At 46.0% G+C, this 21,164-nt stretch overlaps 1 protein-coding gene across 1 annotated transcript in view; it reads right to left on the minus strand.

Moving 5' to 3' along the window:
- Window positions 1–12,309: 12,309 nt before the first annotated feature.
- Window positions 12,310–21,164, minus strand: part of LOC119964130 (di-N-acetylchitobiase-like) — a 47,502-nt gene continuing 38,647 nt past the window's right edge. Inside the window, exons 6-7 of the mRNA XM_038793431.1 lie at window positions 19,420–19,581; window positions 12,310–13,105 (exon numbers count right to left, since the gene is read on the minus strand). Coding sequence (XP_038649359.1) covers window positions 12,902–13,105; window positions 19,420–19,581 — 366 coding nt within the window. The 3' untranslated portion in view covers window positions 12,310–12,901. The remainder of the gene's footprint in view (window positions 13,106–19,419; window positions 19,582–21,164) is intronic.

Genomic DNA, 21,164 nt, shown 5'->3' on the forward strand with positions numbered 1-21,164 from the left:
CCAATCTCTCGGGGTATTATTGGGCGGCCAATGTGTCGATGGTGCGCAAGTGGATAATGGAGGGGGAGGGGGCAGCATGGAAACGGATGGAGAGGGCGTCCTGTGGAGATACAAGCCTGGGGGCCCTGGTAACGGCGCCGTGGCCGCTCCCTCCTACGAGGTATACCACGAGTCCGGTGGTGGCAGCTACCCTCAAGATTTGGGGGCAGTGGAGGCGACATAGAGGAGAAGTGGGGGGCTCGATGGAGGCTCCGTTAAGGGGGAACCATAGGTTCGTCCCGGGGAACATTGATGGGGGATTTCAGAGTTGGCACAGAGCGGGCATCAGACAGCTGAGGGACCTGTTTATTGATGGGAGGTTTGCGAGCCTGGGGGAGTTGGAGGAGAAATTTGGGCTCCCCCCGGGGAACATGTTCAGGTATCTGCAGGTAAAGGCATTTGCTAGGCGGCAGGTGGAGGGATTCCCTTCGCTTCTTGCGAGGGGGGTGAGCGGCAGGGTGCTTTCGGGGGTCTGGGTCGGAGAGGGGAAGATATCTGATATCTACAAGGTTATGCAGGAGGCGGAGGAGGCATCAGTAGAGGAGCTGAAAGCTAAGTGGGAGGGGGAACTGGGGGAACAGATCGAAGACGGGACATGGGCTGATGCTCTGGAGAGGGTTAATTCTTCCTCCTCATGTGCGCGGCTTAGCCTCATCCAGTTCAAGGTGCTGCACCGGGCCCACATGGCTGGGACGAGGATGAGTAGGTTCTTTGGGGGTGAAGACAGGTGTGTCAGGTGCTCGGGGAGTCCAGCGAACCATGCCCATATGTTCTGGGCATGCCCGGCACTGGAGGAGTTCTGGAAGGGGGTGGCGAGGACGGTGTCGAGGGTGGTGGGATCCAGGGTCAAGCCAGGATGGGGACTCGCGATTTTTGGGGTTGGGGTGGAGCCGGGAGTGCAGGAGGCGAAAGAGGCCGGTGTGCTGGCCTTTGCGTCCCTAGTAGCCCGACGAAGGATTCTGCTACAATGGAAGGATGCGAGGCCCCCAAGCGTGGAGACCTGGATCAATGACATGGCGGGTTTCATTAAGCTCGAGAAGGTCAAATTCGCCCTGAGAGGGTCGGTACAAGGGTTCTTTAGGCGGTGGCAACCTTTTCTCGACTTTCTGGCTCAACGATAGGGTGCTGGGACAGTAGCAGCAGCAACCCGGGGGGGAGGGGGGGAAGGGGGAGGGAAAAGGGGGGGGGGGGGGGTCAATGACTATGTTTGTTTATTTAATTTTAATTTATTTTTAAGTTCTTTTGTTGTTCATTGGGGTTGGGGGGTGGGGGGATGGGATACATATGGTCTGGGGGTGTTACAGTTATTATGGGTTATTTTGTTGCATTTCATTGCTTGTCGTTATGTTTTATATTTTCTGTAAAAAATTCCAATAAAAATTATATTTAAAAAAAAAGTTTGGGTTTTGGCGGTGGCTGAGGGGGGTTTTTGGGCAGGGATGGGAGCAGCGAGATAGGCCTAGAGTATGGGGGTCAGTGATATCTGCAATGGGCTCCTGGGGCTGACAGGAGGAAACAATCACAGTGATGGGGGTGGGGGAAGTGGGGTGAGGTAGGGTGGCAGGTCCAGGATAATAGTCGTGTAGCTGAAGGTTTTCTGTGGATTCGGTGAAATCTACCCCGACGCACAGCATACACAGGGTGGGATTCGCCGTCCCACCGCACCAGATTTCTGGTTCCATTTCACTGACTGGTCAATGGGGTTTCCCGGTAGCACCACGCCGTCGGGAAACCCCCGAGATGCTGGTAAAACGGAGAATCCCGATGGCGCAGAATTCAGCCCACAGTCCTTTGCTGCCAAAGCGGCTTTAGTCGGGAATATGTCAAACCCAAGCTACCAATAATTGTTTGCCTTTTTCGGGTTTACAGAGGTAGCCAAAGTCAGGGGGAATCCATCACCGGGTATCCGGCCCGTCTTCGGAAACATGCTGAATTTGGCGAGTTTGTGACGACGTTAAAGGCAACTTTGAGGCACAATTTGGTTTGCGGGATCTGCGATGCAGTGACCTAATGGAAGCTCCTAGCGAAAACCTAGTGGGCTGGTTTAGCTCACTGAGCTAAATCGCTGGCTTTTAAAGCAGACCAAGCAGGCCAGCAGCACGGTTCGATTCCCGTACCAGCCTCCCCGGACAGGTGCCGGAATGTGGCGACTAGGGGCTTTTCACAGTAACTTCATTGAAGCCTACTCGTGACAATAAGCGATTTTCATTTTTTCATTTCAAACCCATTTGGAGACCGGGGTGACAGATGCCCATGGGAAGGCCCAATCCCCACCAGACATGACCGCCCTCCCCGTGCACAGGCGTATCATTTGGATAATGAAGACAACCCACATCAGCAGTTAAACTGCAAAACAGCGGCAAGGGTGGCGCCCATCCATGTCATGCTCCAAGTGAATAGGCACCCCATTCGGATGGAGTTGGATACCAGGCCAACAATCTCGGCGATCAGCATGTTTGCCCAGATCAGATCCGGCGTCCAGGCCCTGGTTTTGCAAGATAGCGATGCCCAGCTGGCCACCGTCACAGGAGAGCAATTGGCCATTGTGGGTACCTCGGTGGTCCTAGTCAAATTCAGACAATGATCCGCCAGTCTACCGCAGGTAGTGGTTCGTAGACATGGGCCGAGCTTACTGGGCTGTGATTGGCTGCAGTACCTCTGCCTTGACTGGCAGCAAGTCTGCCGTGTGTACCCAACGGACCAGAGGGCATTTTTGACCAAGTTCCCAGGTGCTTTCAGGAGGGTCTGGGCACCATCAAAGGAGTGGTGGCCAAGGTCAGTGTCGATCCATCGGCACAACTACGCTATTTTCATGCCCGACCAGTCCCATATGCTTTATGACTAAAGGTGGATGTGGAACTGGACCGCTTTGGCATAATCCGCCCTGTGCAATTCTTTGATTGGGTGGCCCCTGTTGTACCTGTAATTAAGCCTCACGCATGACATGTTAATTACGGGGTCCTTCGAATAGGAACCTTTGCAGAACCTGGCCGAGGTTCTGCGATGCTGCGAGGCAGCCAGGGTTCGCCTGTGCAGGGATAAATGTGTGCGTGTAACGAACTGGCCAATCCTTGTCTGTTTGATATTTCGCTTTTAATCCATGTCCCTGAAACATGACAGATTTTGCTTTGAAACGTGCAAGCTTTGGGCAAACCGAAAACACCTCTGGTCTAATGCACTGGCCCAGATCTCCCCTTGATGCTCTGTGACACAGCCGTGATGTCATTTTTATGGACTTGTCAAGCAGCCAATCAGTGGGTCTGAAATTCTGGGATATCTCCTGTTCTCGCTTGCGATTGGTGGAGCCAATCAGGACCTTCTGTAAGAAAGGTAGGTCAGGAGAAGAACTCCAATTTACCTCAGTCCTGTTTAGACCTCAAGAACAGCCAGTAACTGGGTTAGGCACTATCCCCTTATCAGGCCTGTAAAGACTTAAACCTCGGCTGTGAGGCTAGGTTGCTGAAACTGACCTTCCTCTCTGCAGTCCATTTATCCCGTGGGTGTTCCCCTGGAAGTGAATCTTGATCTGAAAAAATGGCAGACAAGCGGCCGAGGGCCGGAGTGGATGGGCAATCTTTGTTTAGATTCTCAGGTAGAGAATTCCAAAATTGTCTCAGTGAGACTGGGAGTCAATCTGGTGGAGGCCTGTCAGGACTGAGCCGACCTCAGAGGGGAAGTTCTCAGTGTGAAGACACCAATCGCTAAAAGTGAAAGTGACTTACCAGAGCGCATTCCACAGCCTGCAGGTTCTGATTGAGGACCACCATTAGAGGGTTGCTGGCTCCAAAGACTCGGCAGCAAAGAACCATTTCACGCCTTTTGATCTTTGGTCTTTTTTCAATCCTTTTCCAACCCTACCATGTGTTTGCCTTGTGTGTGTCTGGGTGGAGGATGAGGTGGGGTTTGGGTAATACTTAGATTAGCAGACCATTGTTCCATTCTTACCATTACATAGTCATCCTTCTCCTTGTTAATCGGGTGCCTGTAACTCATTAGAGCAGTCGTGGGTTAAAGATTGCAGGGAAAAACGCCAATTTTTGGTTAATCCACTTGTGTTGGGACCCCAGGGTCTGTGAGGTGAGAATTTGACTGTGCACTCTCCCAGGGTGTCGTAACAGCATTCCATGCTGCTGAAATGACTCAGTTGGGATATTGCGTGGACCGCCACGGTGTCCACCTGGTCTAGGACAGGCGCGAGCAATCTGGCTGGTCCACGTCCCAGAAAGGCCTATGGACCTTTGTCTCATTGGAGTGTCCCTTTAAGAAGTGTTTTTGTCTTCTCACATGGCTTCAGTGATGTCATTGTGTGGGTGGAGCTGGGCTGTGGCTCTGTGAGTTGTATTTGCTTTCACTTTGGTTAGGAGCTGGTTTGTTGCTCTGAGTTTTTACTTTCATTTTCACATTTGGCTGCTGTAGTCAGACAGAGAAGTATCTTGGCCTGTCTCTCTACTTTCAATTTCAAAGTGTTATTCCCTGGAAGAAACCCAATTACTATGGTTACCTACTGTTTTGGTAAAGAGGGGTTTCTGGTTTGTGGGATCTTGTTATTAAATTGGAACAGTTAAAGGGGAATTTATCAAGGGTGATACATAGAGTACTGTAGCTGTGTGGGGTATTTATGTTGGTAGTTGATAAAAATGCTTACTGTATGTTTTTATAAAAATGTTAACTGAATTCATAGAATAAAGCTTGTTTTTTTAATTAAAATTGCCTAAGGCCTCTGTTGAATAACACCTCAAGGGCAGACTCTTATGCTCATCGTAGCCAAAATCAACAAACAGTTGTCAGTCAGGTGAACTCCATCATATACTTTGGAGTTTTCTAAACTCTGGCCCATTACAAATTGGGGGTTCGTCAGGGATAAAAGTCTATCTTTCGTGATTGGATTGGCTTAGTGAACTTAAAAACAGTGAGGGGTGAGCATATTTGTGTTTGCTTTTTAGGTGGTGTCTTCCAATTTAAATAGTGAGTGTGTTGAGGACAATGGCTCTTTCAGAGGCTCAGAAGTTTTTGGGGTGCAGCAGGTCACACGCAGTACCTTACAAACAGACTAAAAAAAAGGCTTTTAGATTTGGCAAAAACATTGCAGTTAACATTGCCTGACAAAATACGAAAAGAGGTAATTGTGGCAGTAGCTGAGCATTTGAAATTGCCTGAGACACAGTCAGAATCATTGGAAATGGCAAGAATTCAATTACAGATCAAGCAGCTTGAACATGATAAAGAAGTAAAGCAGCTTGAATCTGAAATGAGGGAAAAGGAGAGAATAGCCCTTGCAGAGCATACGTGAGAGAAAGAAAGGTACAGACCAGGGAAAAAGAAAAGGAGAGACTTTGAACTTCAGAAATTGGCCATGAAACATGAAAGTCAGTTAAAATTGACAGAAGTAAAGAGAAACGTAGAGTTTGAGAAGAGTCATGAGGATAGTGAGCAAGAGCGTCACAGTCGAAGGCTCGGTGGTGATCTATTTAAATATGTCCAAGCATTGCCAAGGTTTGATGAGAAGGATGTAGAAGCCTTTTTAATTTAATTTGAGAAGGTAGCTAAATAAATGAAATAGCCACAGGACATGTGGGTATTACTGATTCAAACAAAGTTGGTAGGTCGAGCTAGTGAAGTGTTTGCATCACTATCAGAGGAGGTAGTGAGAAGGTGAAAAAATCTATTTGAGGTGCATATGGTACTGGCCCCATAATACCATAATACCAGTACCAAAGAAGAACAAGTTAGCCTGCCTCAACGACTACCGACTGGTGGCCCTGACGTCTGTTATCATGAAATGCTTTGAGCACCTAGTCATGAGACGGATCAACGCCAGCCTCCCAGATGGTCTCGATCCACTGCAGTTCGCCTATCACCGCAACCGGTCCATGGCAGACGCTATCTACAACCAATACTCGAACACCTCAACAGCTATGTAAGACTGCTATTCATAGACTACAGCTCCGCTTCAGCACCATCATCCCAACAAGACTAATAATGAAACTCTGTAATCTTGGACTTGACCCCTCCCTGTGCAGCTGGATCCTTAACTGCCTCACCAACAGACCACAATCTGTCAGGATAGGCAACAGCACCTCCTCCACAATAATCCTCAACACCGGGGCCCCACTATGATGTGTGCTCAGTCCTCTACTGTACTCCCTATACACACATGACTGTGTGGCAAGATTTAACTCCAACTCAATCCAAACGTTTGCGGATGATACAACTGTGCTGGGCCGTATCTCAAACAACGATGAATCCGACTACAGAAGGGTGATAAATAACTTGGTTGCATGGTGTACTGAAAACAACCTCTCTCTAAATGTCAGAAAGGCCTAGGAACTGATCATCGACGTTAGGAAGCGTAGCAGGACACACACTTGTGTCTCCATCAATGGCTCCGAAGTGGATAGCTTTAAGTTCCTGGGGGTCACCATCACCAACAGTCTGTCCTGGTCCATTCACGTTGATGCAACAGTCAAGAAAGTCCAACAACATCTCTACTTCCTGCGGAAGCTAAACAAATTCAGTATATCCACATTGACTCTCACAAACGTCTACAGATGTGCCATAGAGAGCATCCTATCCGGCTGCATCACAGCTTGGTATGGCAACTGCTCGGCCCAAGGTCGCAAGAAACTGCAGAGTGTGGTGAACTCAGCCCAACACATCACACAAGCTTGCCACCCCCACATTGATTCTGTCTACACCTCCCACTGCCTCAGGAAAGCAAACAGCATTGTCAGAGACCCCTCCCACCCAGGCATTGCCTTCTTCCAGACCCTTCCATCAGGCAAAAGCACAGAAATCTGAAGACTCGCACACCAAGACATAGGAACAGCTTCTTCCCCACAGCTACAATACTCCTCAACGACTCCCCATCGGCCTGATCTGTTCCCTGTAAGAACACTATTCAGGATGCCCTAGGCTGCTCTTGCCCATGTATTTGCTTTGTTTGCTTTGTTTGGCCCCTTGTTCCGCACTGTAGTCAGTCAATACAAAATATTTTTATTGGCCTGGACTATATAAAGATGTAGTTAAGTTTTGTCGATCATGTCACACATGTCAAGTGATAGGGAAACATCAAGTTGTGATAAAACCAGCGCCCTTAATACCCATTCCAGCATTTCAGGAACCTTTTACAAGCATAGGACTGCTTCCTAAAACGAAAAGTGGGAATCGATATGTTTTGACTTTAATGGATGTGTCTACTAGGTTTCCAAAGGACATTCCAGTACTCAATTTTACAGCTAAAAAGATTATGGAGGAGTTACTTAAATTCTTTACTACGTATGGACTACCCACAGAAATGCAATCGGATCAAGGATCAAATTTTACCTCAAGGTTATTCAAGGAAGTTATGATTAGCTTAGGAATAAAACAATTTAAATCAACTGCGTATCATCCAGAATCGCAGGGAGCTTTAGAATGGTGGCATCAGACTTTAAAGACAATGTTAAGGGCTTATTGCCAAGATTATAGGGCAGCACGGTAGCATAAGTGATTAGCACTGTGGCTTCACAGCGCCAGGGTCCCAGGTTCGATTCCCCGCTGGGTCGCTGTCTGTGCGGAGTTTCCACGTTCTCCCCATGTGTTTCCTCCGGAGGCTCCGGTTTCCCCCCACAGTCCAAAGACGTGCAGGTTAGGTGGATTGGCCATGATAAATTGCCCTTAGTGATAAAAAAAAAGGTTAAGAGGGGTTATTGGATTACGGGGATATGGTGGAAGTGAGAACTTAAATAGGTCGGTGCAGACTCGATGGGCCGAATGGCCTTCTTCTGCACTGTATGTTCCAAGTATCTATGTATTATCCAGAGGATTGGGATAAAGGAATCCATTCATACTGTTTGCAATTAGGGATGCACCTAATCAGTCAACCAAATTCAGTCCTTTTGAACTAATTTTTGGTCACGAGATAAGAGGATCACTTAAATTGATTAAGGAGAAATTAGTGAGTAAACAGTTGTTGGATTACGTGGCAAATTTTAGGGAACGATTAAATAGAGTAGGTGAATTGGCTGGACAACATTGAAAAGTTGCACAGCATGTGATGAAACTGGTAGTGGACAAGAAAGCAAAAGTTCGTAGTTTTGCCAGTGGAGATAAAGTTTTAGTATTGTTGCCAATGGTAGGTGAACCTTTAAAAGCAAGGTTTTGTGGACCGTATCAGATTGAAAGGAAATTAAGTGAGGTGAATTGTGTGGTAAGAATGCCAGATAGAAAGAAAACACACCGAGTGTGGCTTGTGAATATGCTTAAAAGCTACTTTGAAAGGAAAGGAGATCAAAAGGAGGAGGTTTTAATGATTCTAACTCAAAGTGAAGAACTAAATCCAGATGACTCTGAAGTTGACAGTCCTCAAATTAATTGGAAAACGAGGATGTTCTTATAAATTGGGAAAATTGTTGAGTTACCTTTCAGAGCAAAACTTAACTGACCAGAAAGAGTCATTAATATCACATGGGCACATTTGTGGAGATAAGTTTGGAAGTACTAAAATGGCAATACATGATGTAGGAAATGCTGTTCCAATTAAAGAACATCCATATAGACTTAACCCTTTAAAATTGGCACAGGTTCAAAACAAAATTGAAAGTATGCTTAAAAATGGCATAATTGAAGTGGGTTGCAACCAATGGAGCTCACCCATTGTGATGGTATCGAAACCGGATGGCACCCAACGATTGTGTGTGGACTATAGAACAGTTAATGCAGTTACAAGGACGGACTCTTATCCTATCCCATGCTTGGAGGGCTGCATTGAGAAGGTGGGACCATCAGCTTTTATCTCCAAACTGGATTTACTTAATGGTTACTGGCAGGTACCTTTATCCAGGGGCTAGTTTAGAACAGTGGGCTAAACAGCTGACTTGTAATGCAGAACAAGGCAGCAGCGCAGGTTCAATTCCCATACCGGCCTCCCTGAACAGGCGCCAGAATGTGGTGACTAGGGGCTTTTCACAGTAAATTCATTGAAGCCTACTTGTGATGATAAGCTATTATTATTATTATTGGAAAGGGCGAAGGAGATTTCAGCTTTTGACTCCAGATGGTATATACCAATTAAAAGTTATGCCATTTTGCATCAAAAATGCCCCAGCCACATTTCAACGGTTAACTAACAAAGTTGTTCCAGGATTACCCAACTGTGCGGTATACACAGACGATCTGGTAATTTTTAGTCAGACATGGAGGGCACATTTGAAGCATCTGATGGAGTTATTCGATTCGACTTCAGGTGGCGGATTTGGTGGTAAACCTAGCCAAAAGTGAATTTGGAAAAGCCCAAGTCACATTCCTTGGCCATACAATCGGACAGGGTGGCGTGGTCCCACGGGATGTGAAAACAAAAGTTATTGGGTAGTTTCCAATACCCTCGACACAAAGGGAAATAATGCGATTTCTTGGCATGAGTGGATTCTACCGAAAATTTGTGCCGAATTTTAGCAGTGTGGTTGCTCCACTAACCGACTTGCTGACGAAGCATAGCAAATTTCAGCGGACGGCGGAGAGTCAACAGGCATTTGACGGCCTGAAGGCTGTGTTAACCACTGCTCCTATGTTGGAGAATTACAAGAGACTTTGTGATCGAGTTGAACTAAAGTACCTGACCTTAAAGAAAGATGTCAAGGTGCAGAGAAATGGATGGATCGTGCAGAGACCTTCTTGTCCAAAGGGACTGTCAATCAAGAGGGATCTAGTTGCAGGAACATGCCAAACTAAAATGGACTATATTATAATCAATGTTTACCTGTTTTTGTTTGTTTAAAAAATGTATATTTATTGTCAATTGTTCTTATTGGAAAAGAGAAAAGGTGAGAAACAAAACCATCTTTGAAGTTGACGGTTTTTTTTTTGCTTGCGGGAGGTGTCCATGGGAGTGACCCTTTAAGAAATGTTTTTGTCTTAACACATGGCTTCAGTGATGTCATTGTGTGGGTGGAGCTGGGCTGTGGCTCTGAGAGTTGGTTTTACTGTCGCTTTGAGTTTAACCTGGTTTTGTTCTGCACAGGTTGAAAGAAGGTTTTTTTTCTCTTTCTGCATTTAAAAAATCTATTTCCAGACTGCTTGATAACTTGAAAAGAAACAACTGTTTTCTGGAAGAAATGCAAACCTGCTGTTTTGGAAAGGAAACAAGAGCATCCATACCAGGTCTTGAGTGCTGTGTGCTGGGCCACACCTTGGAAGGGGATTTTCTGGTTTATGGGATTTTGTTATTAAATTGGAACAGTTAAAGGACAAATTTATTAGGGGTTATACATGGAGTACTGTAGCTGTGTGTGGTATTTATGCTTGTAGTTGATGAAAATGCTTACTGTGTGTGTTTCTAAAAAGGTTAACTAAATTTGTCAAATATAGCTTGTTTTTGATTAAAAGTGCTCACGCCTCTGTTGGATAACACCTGAAAGGTAGACCATTGTGTTCATCATAACCAAAATCTATAAACAGTTGCAGGTCAGGTAAACTCCATAGTATACTTTGGAATTTTCTAAACGCTGGCCCATAACAACAATGATATTCGTTAGCAAATGATCTCCGAAGAAGAAGAAGATGATGAAGGGGCTTAATAATAAGAAAATCAGTTGCCAGGATCCTCCGGGGTCGACCGACAGTGGGGAGATTCCTGATTGGGCCGCTAAATCGGGCATTGGGCCAAAATCAACTTTCACACCAGTTGGGAAACTATTGTGAGTCTCCCAGCCCATCCCACAGGCCCAGGCGAGCTTCCCAATGGCCCCGAAGACGTTCCCGCCTGCACCCAACGAGAACATGCAAATACCATATTGGAGTTGCTTTCAATGTTATTTATGTCAGGAAGTCTGATTTACCCTGACTCCTGGAATTCTCCAGCTCTTCCCCCCCCCCCCCCCCCCCCCATCCCCCGCCAAGCTGGGTGTCCCACTGGCATGAATTGATGCAAGTCCTGAGAAATGTGGGCCTGGCGACTTGCACTCCGAGGATTGATGGGGGAGGGGGTGTAATTCTCCCAACAATTGCCTCCAGGGTGCCAAGTGGGGTCCTTCATGGGAGGTGGGTGTCACGTGGATTGTGCTGGGCTGGTGGGGCTCAGGTCATGGGTATTTCCCTGGGATGGATGTCATTTAGATGCTCTTCCCATCTTTAGGCTTGAAACCCTTCAAATGGTCATCCAGTATTTAAAACTTAAATTTCTCTGACAATAAAGTGAAGATCTTCCCAACTGCAGCCGTAAGACCTTCAAATAGTCATTCAGTATGCCAAGCTCAAACATCTGTGAGATGATAGTAAAAGTATTTCCTTTAATGTGGTGGAAACCCTTGAAGTGGTTTTCTCACAGTCAACTTGATTGCCCTTTAAAGTGTTGAAGCCTATTTATATGTCTAGATGGCTAAAAGCTTTGAACTGCATTATTCACATTCAATTTCATACACCATTGCCTCTTAAAAGCTGACATGTTGAGGCAGTTTCAAAAGGGGGGGTTATGATTGTTTATTGATATAGCTCTGCAGGGATCCATTAACTCAGGGAAGCAGCTGGTTTTCTAAATTCAATTTTTTTAATAGGATGCCTCGTTGCTCTCAAGTGCTTCCCTGAAAGAGCAGGTCTGGGGGGCATCTAATATTTAGGTACTGACTGATTGTTTACAGGTATTAAAGGGATTAAAGGCTCCAGATGGGAATAGCAGACAAACGATTCCCATCCCAGAAACGAGCGTTGACCTGAGCCCCTTTCGTCCAGCACAAGCTCCCCGACCCCCACCCCCTTAAGGACACCCCTCGGCACCCTGGAAGCTTTCATAGCAATAGTGCTCAATGCCTTGCCACCCACCAGACTGCAAGATGCCAGGTTGGCACAGCCAAGGGGCGGGGCCTGATGTCGGGGGGTGGCGATTTGGGGAAGGGGCAGAGGGGATGAAACGGGGGACTAAGTGGGGGAATGACGGGGGACTGAAGGCGGACACAGCGGGGGGGAAGGCCTTGCCAGCGGTTATGGCGCAGGGGCTGCTGCAGCAGCATTCTGAGATCGGGGGCTATTTTTAAATATCGTCCCAGTCTCTGAGGAGCGGACATGTTGGAGAGATGAGATCTGTCAAACGGAGCTCTCCGAATCCTCCGCTGAACGTTGTCAGGGGGACAGTGTTCAGTGATGTGTCATTGATCGGGGTGCAGCACAGCTCAGATTCCCTGCTGCATCCCACTTGTGCCAATTTACTGAACAAAGGTCTCAACCAGTGGGGGAAAGATAGGATTGGGAGAGGATTTCTTAACAATTGTTTGATATTTACACAATCCACACCTAAACAAGTGAATTTGGAAACAGCATTTTTTTTTTGTGAAATTCATGGGAAAAAAAATCAAAGTGCATTTCAGAAATAGACAATCCGAAATATTTCATAAGGATTAAAATGTCAGCCGGTCGCATTGTTGACATGTATATTGTGATTCGAGAACAAGCAGGAAACGGGCAATATGATTCGCTGGCTCATTCAGCCATGTCACGGGAAGGAACTAAACATTAATAATGGTCACAAACGGCCAAATAAAATCCTAATCCAGAATGAAGCTGTGTATAAAACAGACAGCATAAACATGAGTACCTCAGATTTGAGAATTCGCTGAACAGTAGGTATTTGATGACAACAAGTTCCAACCTGTCATTAATCAATATGACAGTTGACACGGACTTGGCACTTTTTACAAACAACTTATAAAAATGTCTAAACTAACCAGATCTTGTCATGCAAATTAGATTTTCTTTCCATTAAATAGATTTGGTAAAATATTTAATCTGTTGTCAAGATCTACATTAGTTTCAGTTCTAAAGTTAGGAGATAATTCACTTTTTGCTCAGTTTATTTGCGAAGCTGGGTCATCACATTCTGTGGCTGTTAATTGGCTCAAATTCTCCACTTCCTTATGCCAGGGCACAGCGAATTCCACATGCCTTCAGTTTGCATTGCTGCCATTGGGTTAACGCTGTAATTTAGGTTATTTCCAAACCAGACACCTATACCACCAAGTTTCAATTTCCTCATGATGGATGATTTGAGTGAAAGGCTCTCTGGGTCTTCATACCAGACCTCGTGGTACATGGCATTCTCCTGCCACATAAAAGCAAATGGGAGTTAAACAAAGAGGAACTAGGTTTACATCAATGCCAGTTCCAGACACAATGCTGAATATCTTCCACAGTGTGAGCTAAAGATATAAATCACAACCTTACAAAAAAAATAGCAAGCTGTCAGGGATGGTGAGTAAAACGGTGTGAATCCTACCTCCGGCGGGATTTCTCATGGAATCTAAGCCATTTAAAACGTGCGTCTGGATTCTCCGTTTCTGAGGCTAAGTGTTGATACCGGTACAGGATTCGTGGACATCCACGATGTGACATCATACAAATGTATAGCATGTTATGTTAAGCCTAGCCACTAGAGGGAGCTCAGGGACAGTACTATAAACTGCACTGGCTCTTAAGCGAAGGTGAGGAGATTAGACTGGAGCTGAAGATAAGATTAATAGTGTATTGCAGAGTTAATTAAGATATAATAGTTATAATTAGTAGATAGAGATAGTGTTAGTGAGTGTAGTTTAATTCTTAGATATATGTTTGCTATTTTACTAAATTTGCTCGGGGCTTTTCACAGTAAGTTCATTGAAGCCTACTTGAGACAATGAGCGATTATTATTATTATTATTCACAATGAGCGTCAAACTCAAATTTAGTAGTGTTGATAAAATTAGTTAAGTTCCTCAAAAGAGCGTTGTGTATCTTTGTGATCACTACGCCTTCCATCCTGAAAACCCCTCATAACGATCACCACATGGTACCAAGAGTGTATTCCAGAAAAGCAAGCAGTAAGATAGAAGAAAATTAATAAATCAGCGCATCACTACACATCTGAAAACCTGCAAAGAACAAAGAAAAACCGAAACCAACATGGATGCTGTGCAGAATCCAAATAACGTCAAGATATCCGGTAAACTATGTTTCAATTGGAAAAACTTCAAGTAGTAGTTTGAAGCCTTTCTCTCTGCCTCTGCACTTGAATCAGCTCCTGGCATGAGGAAAACAGCTCTCCTACTAAATCTGGCATGTCCACAGGAATTTGAACTCTTTAACACATTTGATTTCTCAGAAAATTAAGCTAAAAGTAAGTATGAGAAAGTAATGGAAAAATTTGACTCTCATTGCAAAAAACAGGTCAATGAGGTATATGAGAGATACGTGTTTAAAAAGGGGGTGTCGCTAAAAGGGGAATATTTTGACATTTTCTAACTGATTTGAGGCTCTGAGCGCAATGCTCCAATTTTTCCTCAGTTACTGAATCAATCCTGCGTAACTAAATTGCGCTGGGCATATATGAAGAGCAAATGCGGGAACGTTTACGAAGAAAACCAAACTTTACTTCAGAAGAAACCATCAACCTGTGTAAAGCAAGTGAGCAAGCCACCAATGAATATGCTGAATTCAGATTCCGTGCAAAAGGCGCGAACTTCAGCAACGTGGTCAGAGCCATTGCCTGTGGGGCGCAGTTTAAACCAAATCGCGCTGCAGCAGGTCGCTGTTTTACACAAGCGTGGGTAAGAAATGGCGTGTCCGGTTTTGTGACACGCTGCTCGGAGAAACGCGGGCTGCTGTTTTTCACGCCGGCCCGTGATTCTCCGACCCGGATGGGCCGAGCAGCCTGCCATTCCCGACCTGTTCACGACGGCGGCAACCACACCTGGTCGCTGCCGTCGTGAACATGGCGCCCCAGGTAAGTGTGGGGCCTGTGGAGGGCGGATCGGGGATTGAGCACCACGACCGTGCTCGGGAGGGGACGGCCCGCGATCGGTGCCCACCGATCGTCGGGCCGGCGTCTCAAGGGGACGCACGTCTTGCGGGGCGGCTGAGGGGAAAGACGGCAACCGCGCATGTGCGAGTTTGAGCTGTCCAACCCGCGCATGCCTGGCTGACGTCATTAGGCACCACCGCGGCGTCATTATTGGCACGCCGGGCCTTGAAGCCAGGGACAAGGCCCAGCGGCCGAGTTTCCCGGTACGGCCCTCCTATCCCCCCGGGGAGGGGAGAATAGGGGCCCAGGAGAGGCTTCCAACGGCGTCGGGCCTTGCAGAGAATTCCGTCCATAGTGTGGGGCCCATAAGGCCAGAAAGTTAGATACCAGTTAAGTTGACATGGGTACAGGGTAGTATAGTGTAGTGATAGGGGCTAGGGCACAAATCTGTATGCATTTGTTCATATTTAACACCTGTTCACACTGTTACAACCTACCTTGGTGCTCTGTCTTATGGGTGTGAGGGGTGGGCTGGTCTGAGCTGGCCAGAGAGGAGTGCAGGGTTGGGGTGGGGCGGGGGGGGGGGGGGGGGGGGGGGGGGGAATGGGCAGATTTTGCGGGTTGGCTGGTTGGGTTGCAGTCCCATTAGCCGGGGTGCGGGGGGGGGGGGGCGAACAGACCTAGGGGTACATCATTGGTCAAGGGCTCAGCAGTGTCCTTCTGGTAGTGTGGGACGAGAATTGTGCACAATATTCCAAGTGCGGCCTTACCAAGGTTTTGTACAGCTGTAGCGTGACTGCCAGTTTTTATACTCGATGCCCCGTCCGTCTGCTTTCTTGACTACCTTGTCCACTTGTACTGCCACTTTCAAAGATCTGTGGACCTGCACACCCAGATCTCTCTGACTTTCTATATTCCTAAGAGCTTTGCTATTTACGGTATATTTCGCCACTATGTTAGACCTACCAAAATGCAGTACCTCACATTTGTCTGGATTAAACCCGATTAGCCATTTCTGTGCCCAAGTCTCCAAGCTATCTACATCCTGCTGCATCCTCTGACAGTCCTCAGCACTATCTGCCACTCCACCAACCTTGGTGTCATCCGCGAACTTACCAATCAGACCGCCTACATTTTCCTCCAAATCGTTTAAGTATTCTACAAACAACAGAGGTCCCAGCACAGATTCCTGTGGAACCCCACTAGTCACAACCTTCCATTGATAAAAACACCCTTTTACTGCTATCCTCTGCCTTCTGTGACCGAGCCAGTTCTGTATTCATCTTACCACCTCACTTTGACCCCGTGTGACTTCACCTTTTGTACCAGTCTGCCATGTGGCACCTTGTCAAAGGCAGAGATGCAACCCATTCCTGACTACCCCACTATGTCCTTGCAGTCTGGTCGCTCGTGCATCCACACCCAGGACTGTCACCGTTGCCCCAGTGTTGGCCCTCAGTACTTACCTCCTCTCACTCACCTTCCAGATTCCATTAAGGATGGACACTCCCTCAAGCTAATGCTCTAAAATTAGGCTCCTGAACTCCCACGGCTTGACTCGCATGGCTCCACCAGTGAGGGTTGGGGGATATATTAAATCTCAATCACGCTGGAGAGAATTGCGTTTTTCAATTCTCTCTGGAATTTGAGCCCCCGAATGGTGTGTGCAGGTTCAAAATCACTCATGGGATCCAGGGCAATGTGACAAACTGGATAAAAAGTTGGCTTAGTCACAGGAAACAAAGGGTAGTGGGCAGCACGGTAGCATGGTGGTTAGCATAAATGCTTCACAGCTCCAGGGTCCCAGGTTCGATTCCCGGCTGGGTCACTGTCAGTGCGGAGTCTGCACGTCCTCCCCGTGTGTGCGTGGGTTTCCTCCGGGTGCTCCGGTTTCCTCCCACAGTCCAAAGATGTGCGGGTTAGGTGGATTGGCCATACTAAATTGCCCGGAGTGTCCTAAAAAGTAAGGTTAAGGGGGAGTTGTTGGGTTACGGGTATAGGGTGGATACGTGGGTTTGAGTAGGGTGATCATGGCTCGGCACAACATCGAGGGCCGAAGGGCCTGTTCTGTGCTGTACTGTTCTATGTTCTATGTTCTATGTAATGGTCGATAGCTATGGAACCTCCAATATGGAATATTGACAATATGGAATATGGAATTCCATATCCAATTTGGATATGGAAAGTTGTTTCAAGTGGTGTTCCACAAGCTCGGTGCTGGGACTCTTACTGTTTGTGCTATATATTAATGATTTGGACATGAACGTGGAGCGCACGATTGGGAAATTTGCAGATGACACAAAGATTGGCCGAGTGGTGGACAGTTTAGGGGATAGGTGTTCAAAATGATATAGATGGATTGGTGGAATGGGCGACAAAGTGGCAGATGGAACTTAACACAGAGAAGTGTGAGGTCATGCATTTAGGGAGGTCAAACAGTTATCGGGAGTATACAATAAATGGGAATATACTAAAGGGGTCGATGACGTGAGAGATCTTGGCGTACGGGTACACAGGTCCCTAAAGGCAGCGGTTCAAGTAAAGGTTGTGAAGAAAGCATATGGAATGCTTTCCTTCATGGGAAGAGGTGTAGAATATAAAAGTAAAGGTATAATGTTGGAACTGTCTAAGACACTGGTGAGGCCACAATGGAGTATTGTGGGCCGTTCTGGTCACCACATTACTGGAAGGAGGTTCTTGCTCTGGAGAAAGTGCAGAGGAGGTTTACAAGAATGTTGCCAGGGCTAGAAAAGAAGGCTAAGGGGTGAGTTAATTGAGGTGTTCAAGATAATGAGGGAAACAGATAGCATGGACAGGATCAAATGGGTTTCCCTTGGTGGAGAATTCTAGAATCAGAGGATATAGATTCAAGATAAGAGGCAGAAGGTGCAGAGGGGACAGGAGGAAGAACTTTTTTATGCAGAGGGTAGTGGGAGTCTGGAATTCGCTGCCCGAGTTGATGGTGGAGGGGGAGACCCTGAACTCTATTTTTTAAAAAGAACCTGGATCTGCAGCTTAAGTGCTGTAATTTACAGGCCTATGGACTGGTTGCAGTAAAGTGGGATTAGAAAGGGCACCAGGGTTTCCTGGGGCTGGCATGGAGAAGACGGGTCGAATGGCCTCCCATAGGTGCGATTCGAACTCTCATCCTCCGCATTATTAGCCCAGGAATACATCTCCCTCATAACCTGAAGTTTTGAGATTTCCCTTTTGGGTTTCCAAAGTTTTGCCATGGTGGACTGTCTCTCGGTTTTTAAAGCGAGCCAGTTTCCCTGCATGGATTTGGCATTCAAATTCAGGATTTCCTGGGAGGACACCCGAAGGAGCATTTCCATCTTCGATTCGAGCTAAACTGTGCAAGCAGTCAGCCCAGTTCATGTTCAATCTGAATTTCAACAGTATACGTTGGAATTCCTTCACACGTCGACACACCTTTCTGGTGACAATGGTTTGGCTGTGTGGATGGTGCAGCAGACTGTTTGGTCTGGGATGTACAGTGAGGAAATGCGCAATAAGAAATGAGCAATTCAGCATCAAAACATAAAGACTTAAGGCCGCAGCTGACAACTTCTTCAGGACTTCTCTATCAGCTGAAACTCCATTTACACAAACAAACTGGGTTTTCCGTGTCACAGTTCGAAATGGACCATCGTGAAGCAGGAGAAACTGCAAGGAAATTCACAGTCCATCTTTCATAACAGCAGTACCAATTAATTAACCTATATTCTGAGCAATGTATGAACACAAGGCACAAGTTCAAATGGTGACATTTTCATATTGAGCTGCCTCTGTTTTCTCTGAAATCTAAGATTAAATAATGACGAGATGTGTGAAGCTTTGAAAGAAAAGTATTTGAAATTCTAGAGCACATTTCGCAACCTGAGAACATGCCAAAGAGCTGTACAACCAATCAAGTCTTTTGAAGTATAGATAATGTTGGAATTTTGGAAACAAAGAAGGCAGTTTGAACATAGCAACCTTCCAGAAACAGCAAAACAATAATGACCAGAAAATATTTCAGTGATGATGGTCAAAAGATAAATATTGCCCTAGATCACCAGGGAGAACAATTCTGCTCTTAATCAAAATAATGTTCTGGGAACTTTCATTACCACCTGAGAGGACAGAGGGGACCTCAGTTAAGGTAGCATAGTGGTTAGTACTGTTGCTTCACAGCGCCAGGGTCCCAGGTTCGATTCCCTGCTTCGGTCACTGTCTGTGTGGAGTCTGCACGTTCCACCTGTGTCTGCGTGGGTTTCCTTGGGTGCTCCGGTTTCCTCCCACAAGTCCCGAAAGACGTGCTGTTACAGGCGCCGGAGTGTGGTGACTAGGGGATTTTCACAGTAACTTCACTGCAGCGTTAATGTGAGCCTACTTGTCACAATAAATATTATTATTATCAAAAAAGTTTCACCACAACTGGCTATGCATAATTTTTTAAAAATTGAACTTGGTTTGCTTTTCTGCTTCACAATTCCCATTTCCTTGTCAATTCTCCAATGACACACATTTTCCATTGTACAAACTGGACATTCTGAACATCGCTAAACCCTGTTCACAGCGAATCCTGAATCATGAAACACCGGACAGAATGTTATACTGCATAGATCTTTATTGTGTCTTTGACCTGATGGTCTTACCTTGTAAACATAAAATGGGACTTTGTAATTATCATCCCAGTATCTACCGGTAAATGATTTGGGCAGCTGCTCCATGACCTCTTTGTACGCAATCGGATGCACCACATGATAACTGCAACGGCCCCCTCTGAAAGGAGACTCTGCCACTTCACATCGACCAGGCTGTAAAATACATAAAGGATGAGAAAATTATACTTGTGAATGTAGTTACTCAGTGAACTTCAAAAAATGTAGGAGTGGTTTGAGTAATCTCCCCTGAATGAGGGGCGATGAGGATCCAATGCTCAATGGGAAGTTTCAAGCGAAGTGTGGCATTGATGAAAGGAGAGACATTTTGCAGAAGTTTTTCATTCAATAGGACAAACACAAGAACAGCAAATTTCAAACAATTGCAACAATTTCTGCTACAGGAAAAAAATGTTCTGATTGCTCGGCAAGTCAACTCTTATTGGCTAACGCATTGCCATGGAAAAAATGACTGGGTACTGTAGGCTCCCAAAGGTCTGGGGTAATTCAACAAAGTTACATTGTTTGAATATATTATCCTTTTGATTTGCAGAGAATTAGTGCCTATGTACAAGCATATGCACCTTCAAGTAAGAATAAATGAGCCACGTTATGAATTGGACAGTTATTTTTACATTGGATGCTTGGGTAACTATCAACTGTCAACATCCTGGGGGTTACTATTAAGCAGAAACAGAACCAGGCCAGCCAGATAAATACTGTGACCACCAGAGTAGATCAAAGGCTAGGGATCCTGCAGCGAGTAACTCACCTCCTGACCCCACAAAGCCTGTCCATCATCTACAAGGCACAAGTCAGGAGTGTGATGGAATATTCTCCACTTGCCTGGATTTGTGCAGTTCAAGGAACACTCAAGAAGCTCAACACCATCCAGGAAAAAGCAGCCCACTTGATTGCTACCACTTCCACAAATATTCAATCTCTCCACCACTGACAAACAGCAGCAGCCATGTGTACCATCCACAAGGTGCACTGCAGGAACTCACCAAGACTCCTTCGGCAGCACCTTCCAAACCCACAACCATTACCATCTAGAAGGACCAGGGCAGCAGATACCTTGGAGCATCACTACATGAAAGTTCCACTCCAAGTCAATCATCATCCTGACTTATAGGGGAAACATACCGTCATGCCTTCACTGTCACTGGGTCAATATCCTGAAATTCCCTCCCTCACAGCACTGTGGTATGCTCAGGGACTGCAGAGGTTCAAGAGGGCAACTCAACACCACTTTCTGCAGGGAAATTAGCGATGAATAAATCCTGGCCTAACCATTAATATCTCCATCCCGTAAATAAATTTTAAAAAGCTATTGGCTCATTCAGGATTGTTCAGCAAGTGATGCTCAACCACAGAATCACATCTAACTGCGGACAATTTGCTGTGGGTTTTGCAAGCGTGTGTTGGTTCAAAATCTGTAACTTTGGCCTGATCAGCAATCCTGTAAATACTGCCATTTTTTCACTTTGTAAGTTTGACACAGGAATAAAGCACATTGAAGCAATTCTGATCAAATAATTGCTTGCTGCATGTTGTGCAAATGTGGAAATGGTCCAACAATGCCCGACTTTAAAACCCGAAATGTGCCCAGTCTACTTACAATTACCCTGCAGAAGCAAAGTAGCTTCACAATTTGCAACATATCATGATGCTACAATGTAGTGGTCATGCAAATGGCAATTCTCACTAACTAGACCTTTAGTCTGAAATGAAATCAT

The sequence above is a fragment of the Scyliorhinus canicula genome, chromosome 4 (assembly GCF_902713615.1).
Source record: "Scyliorhinus canicula chromosome 4, sScyCan1.1, whole genome shotgun sequence".
Classification (NCBI taxonomy): Eukaryota; Metazoa; Chordata; class Chondrichthyes; order Carcharhiniformes; family Scyliorhinidae; genus Scyliorhinus; species Scyliorhinus canicula.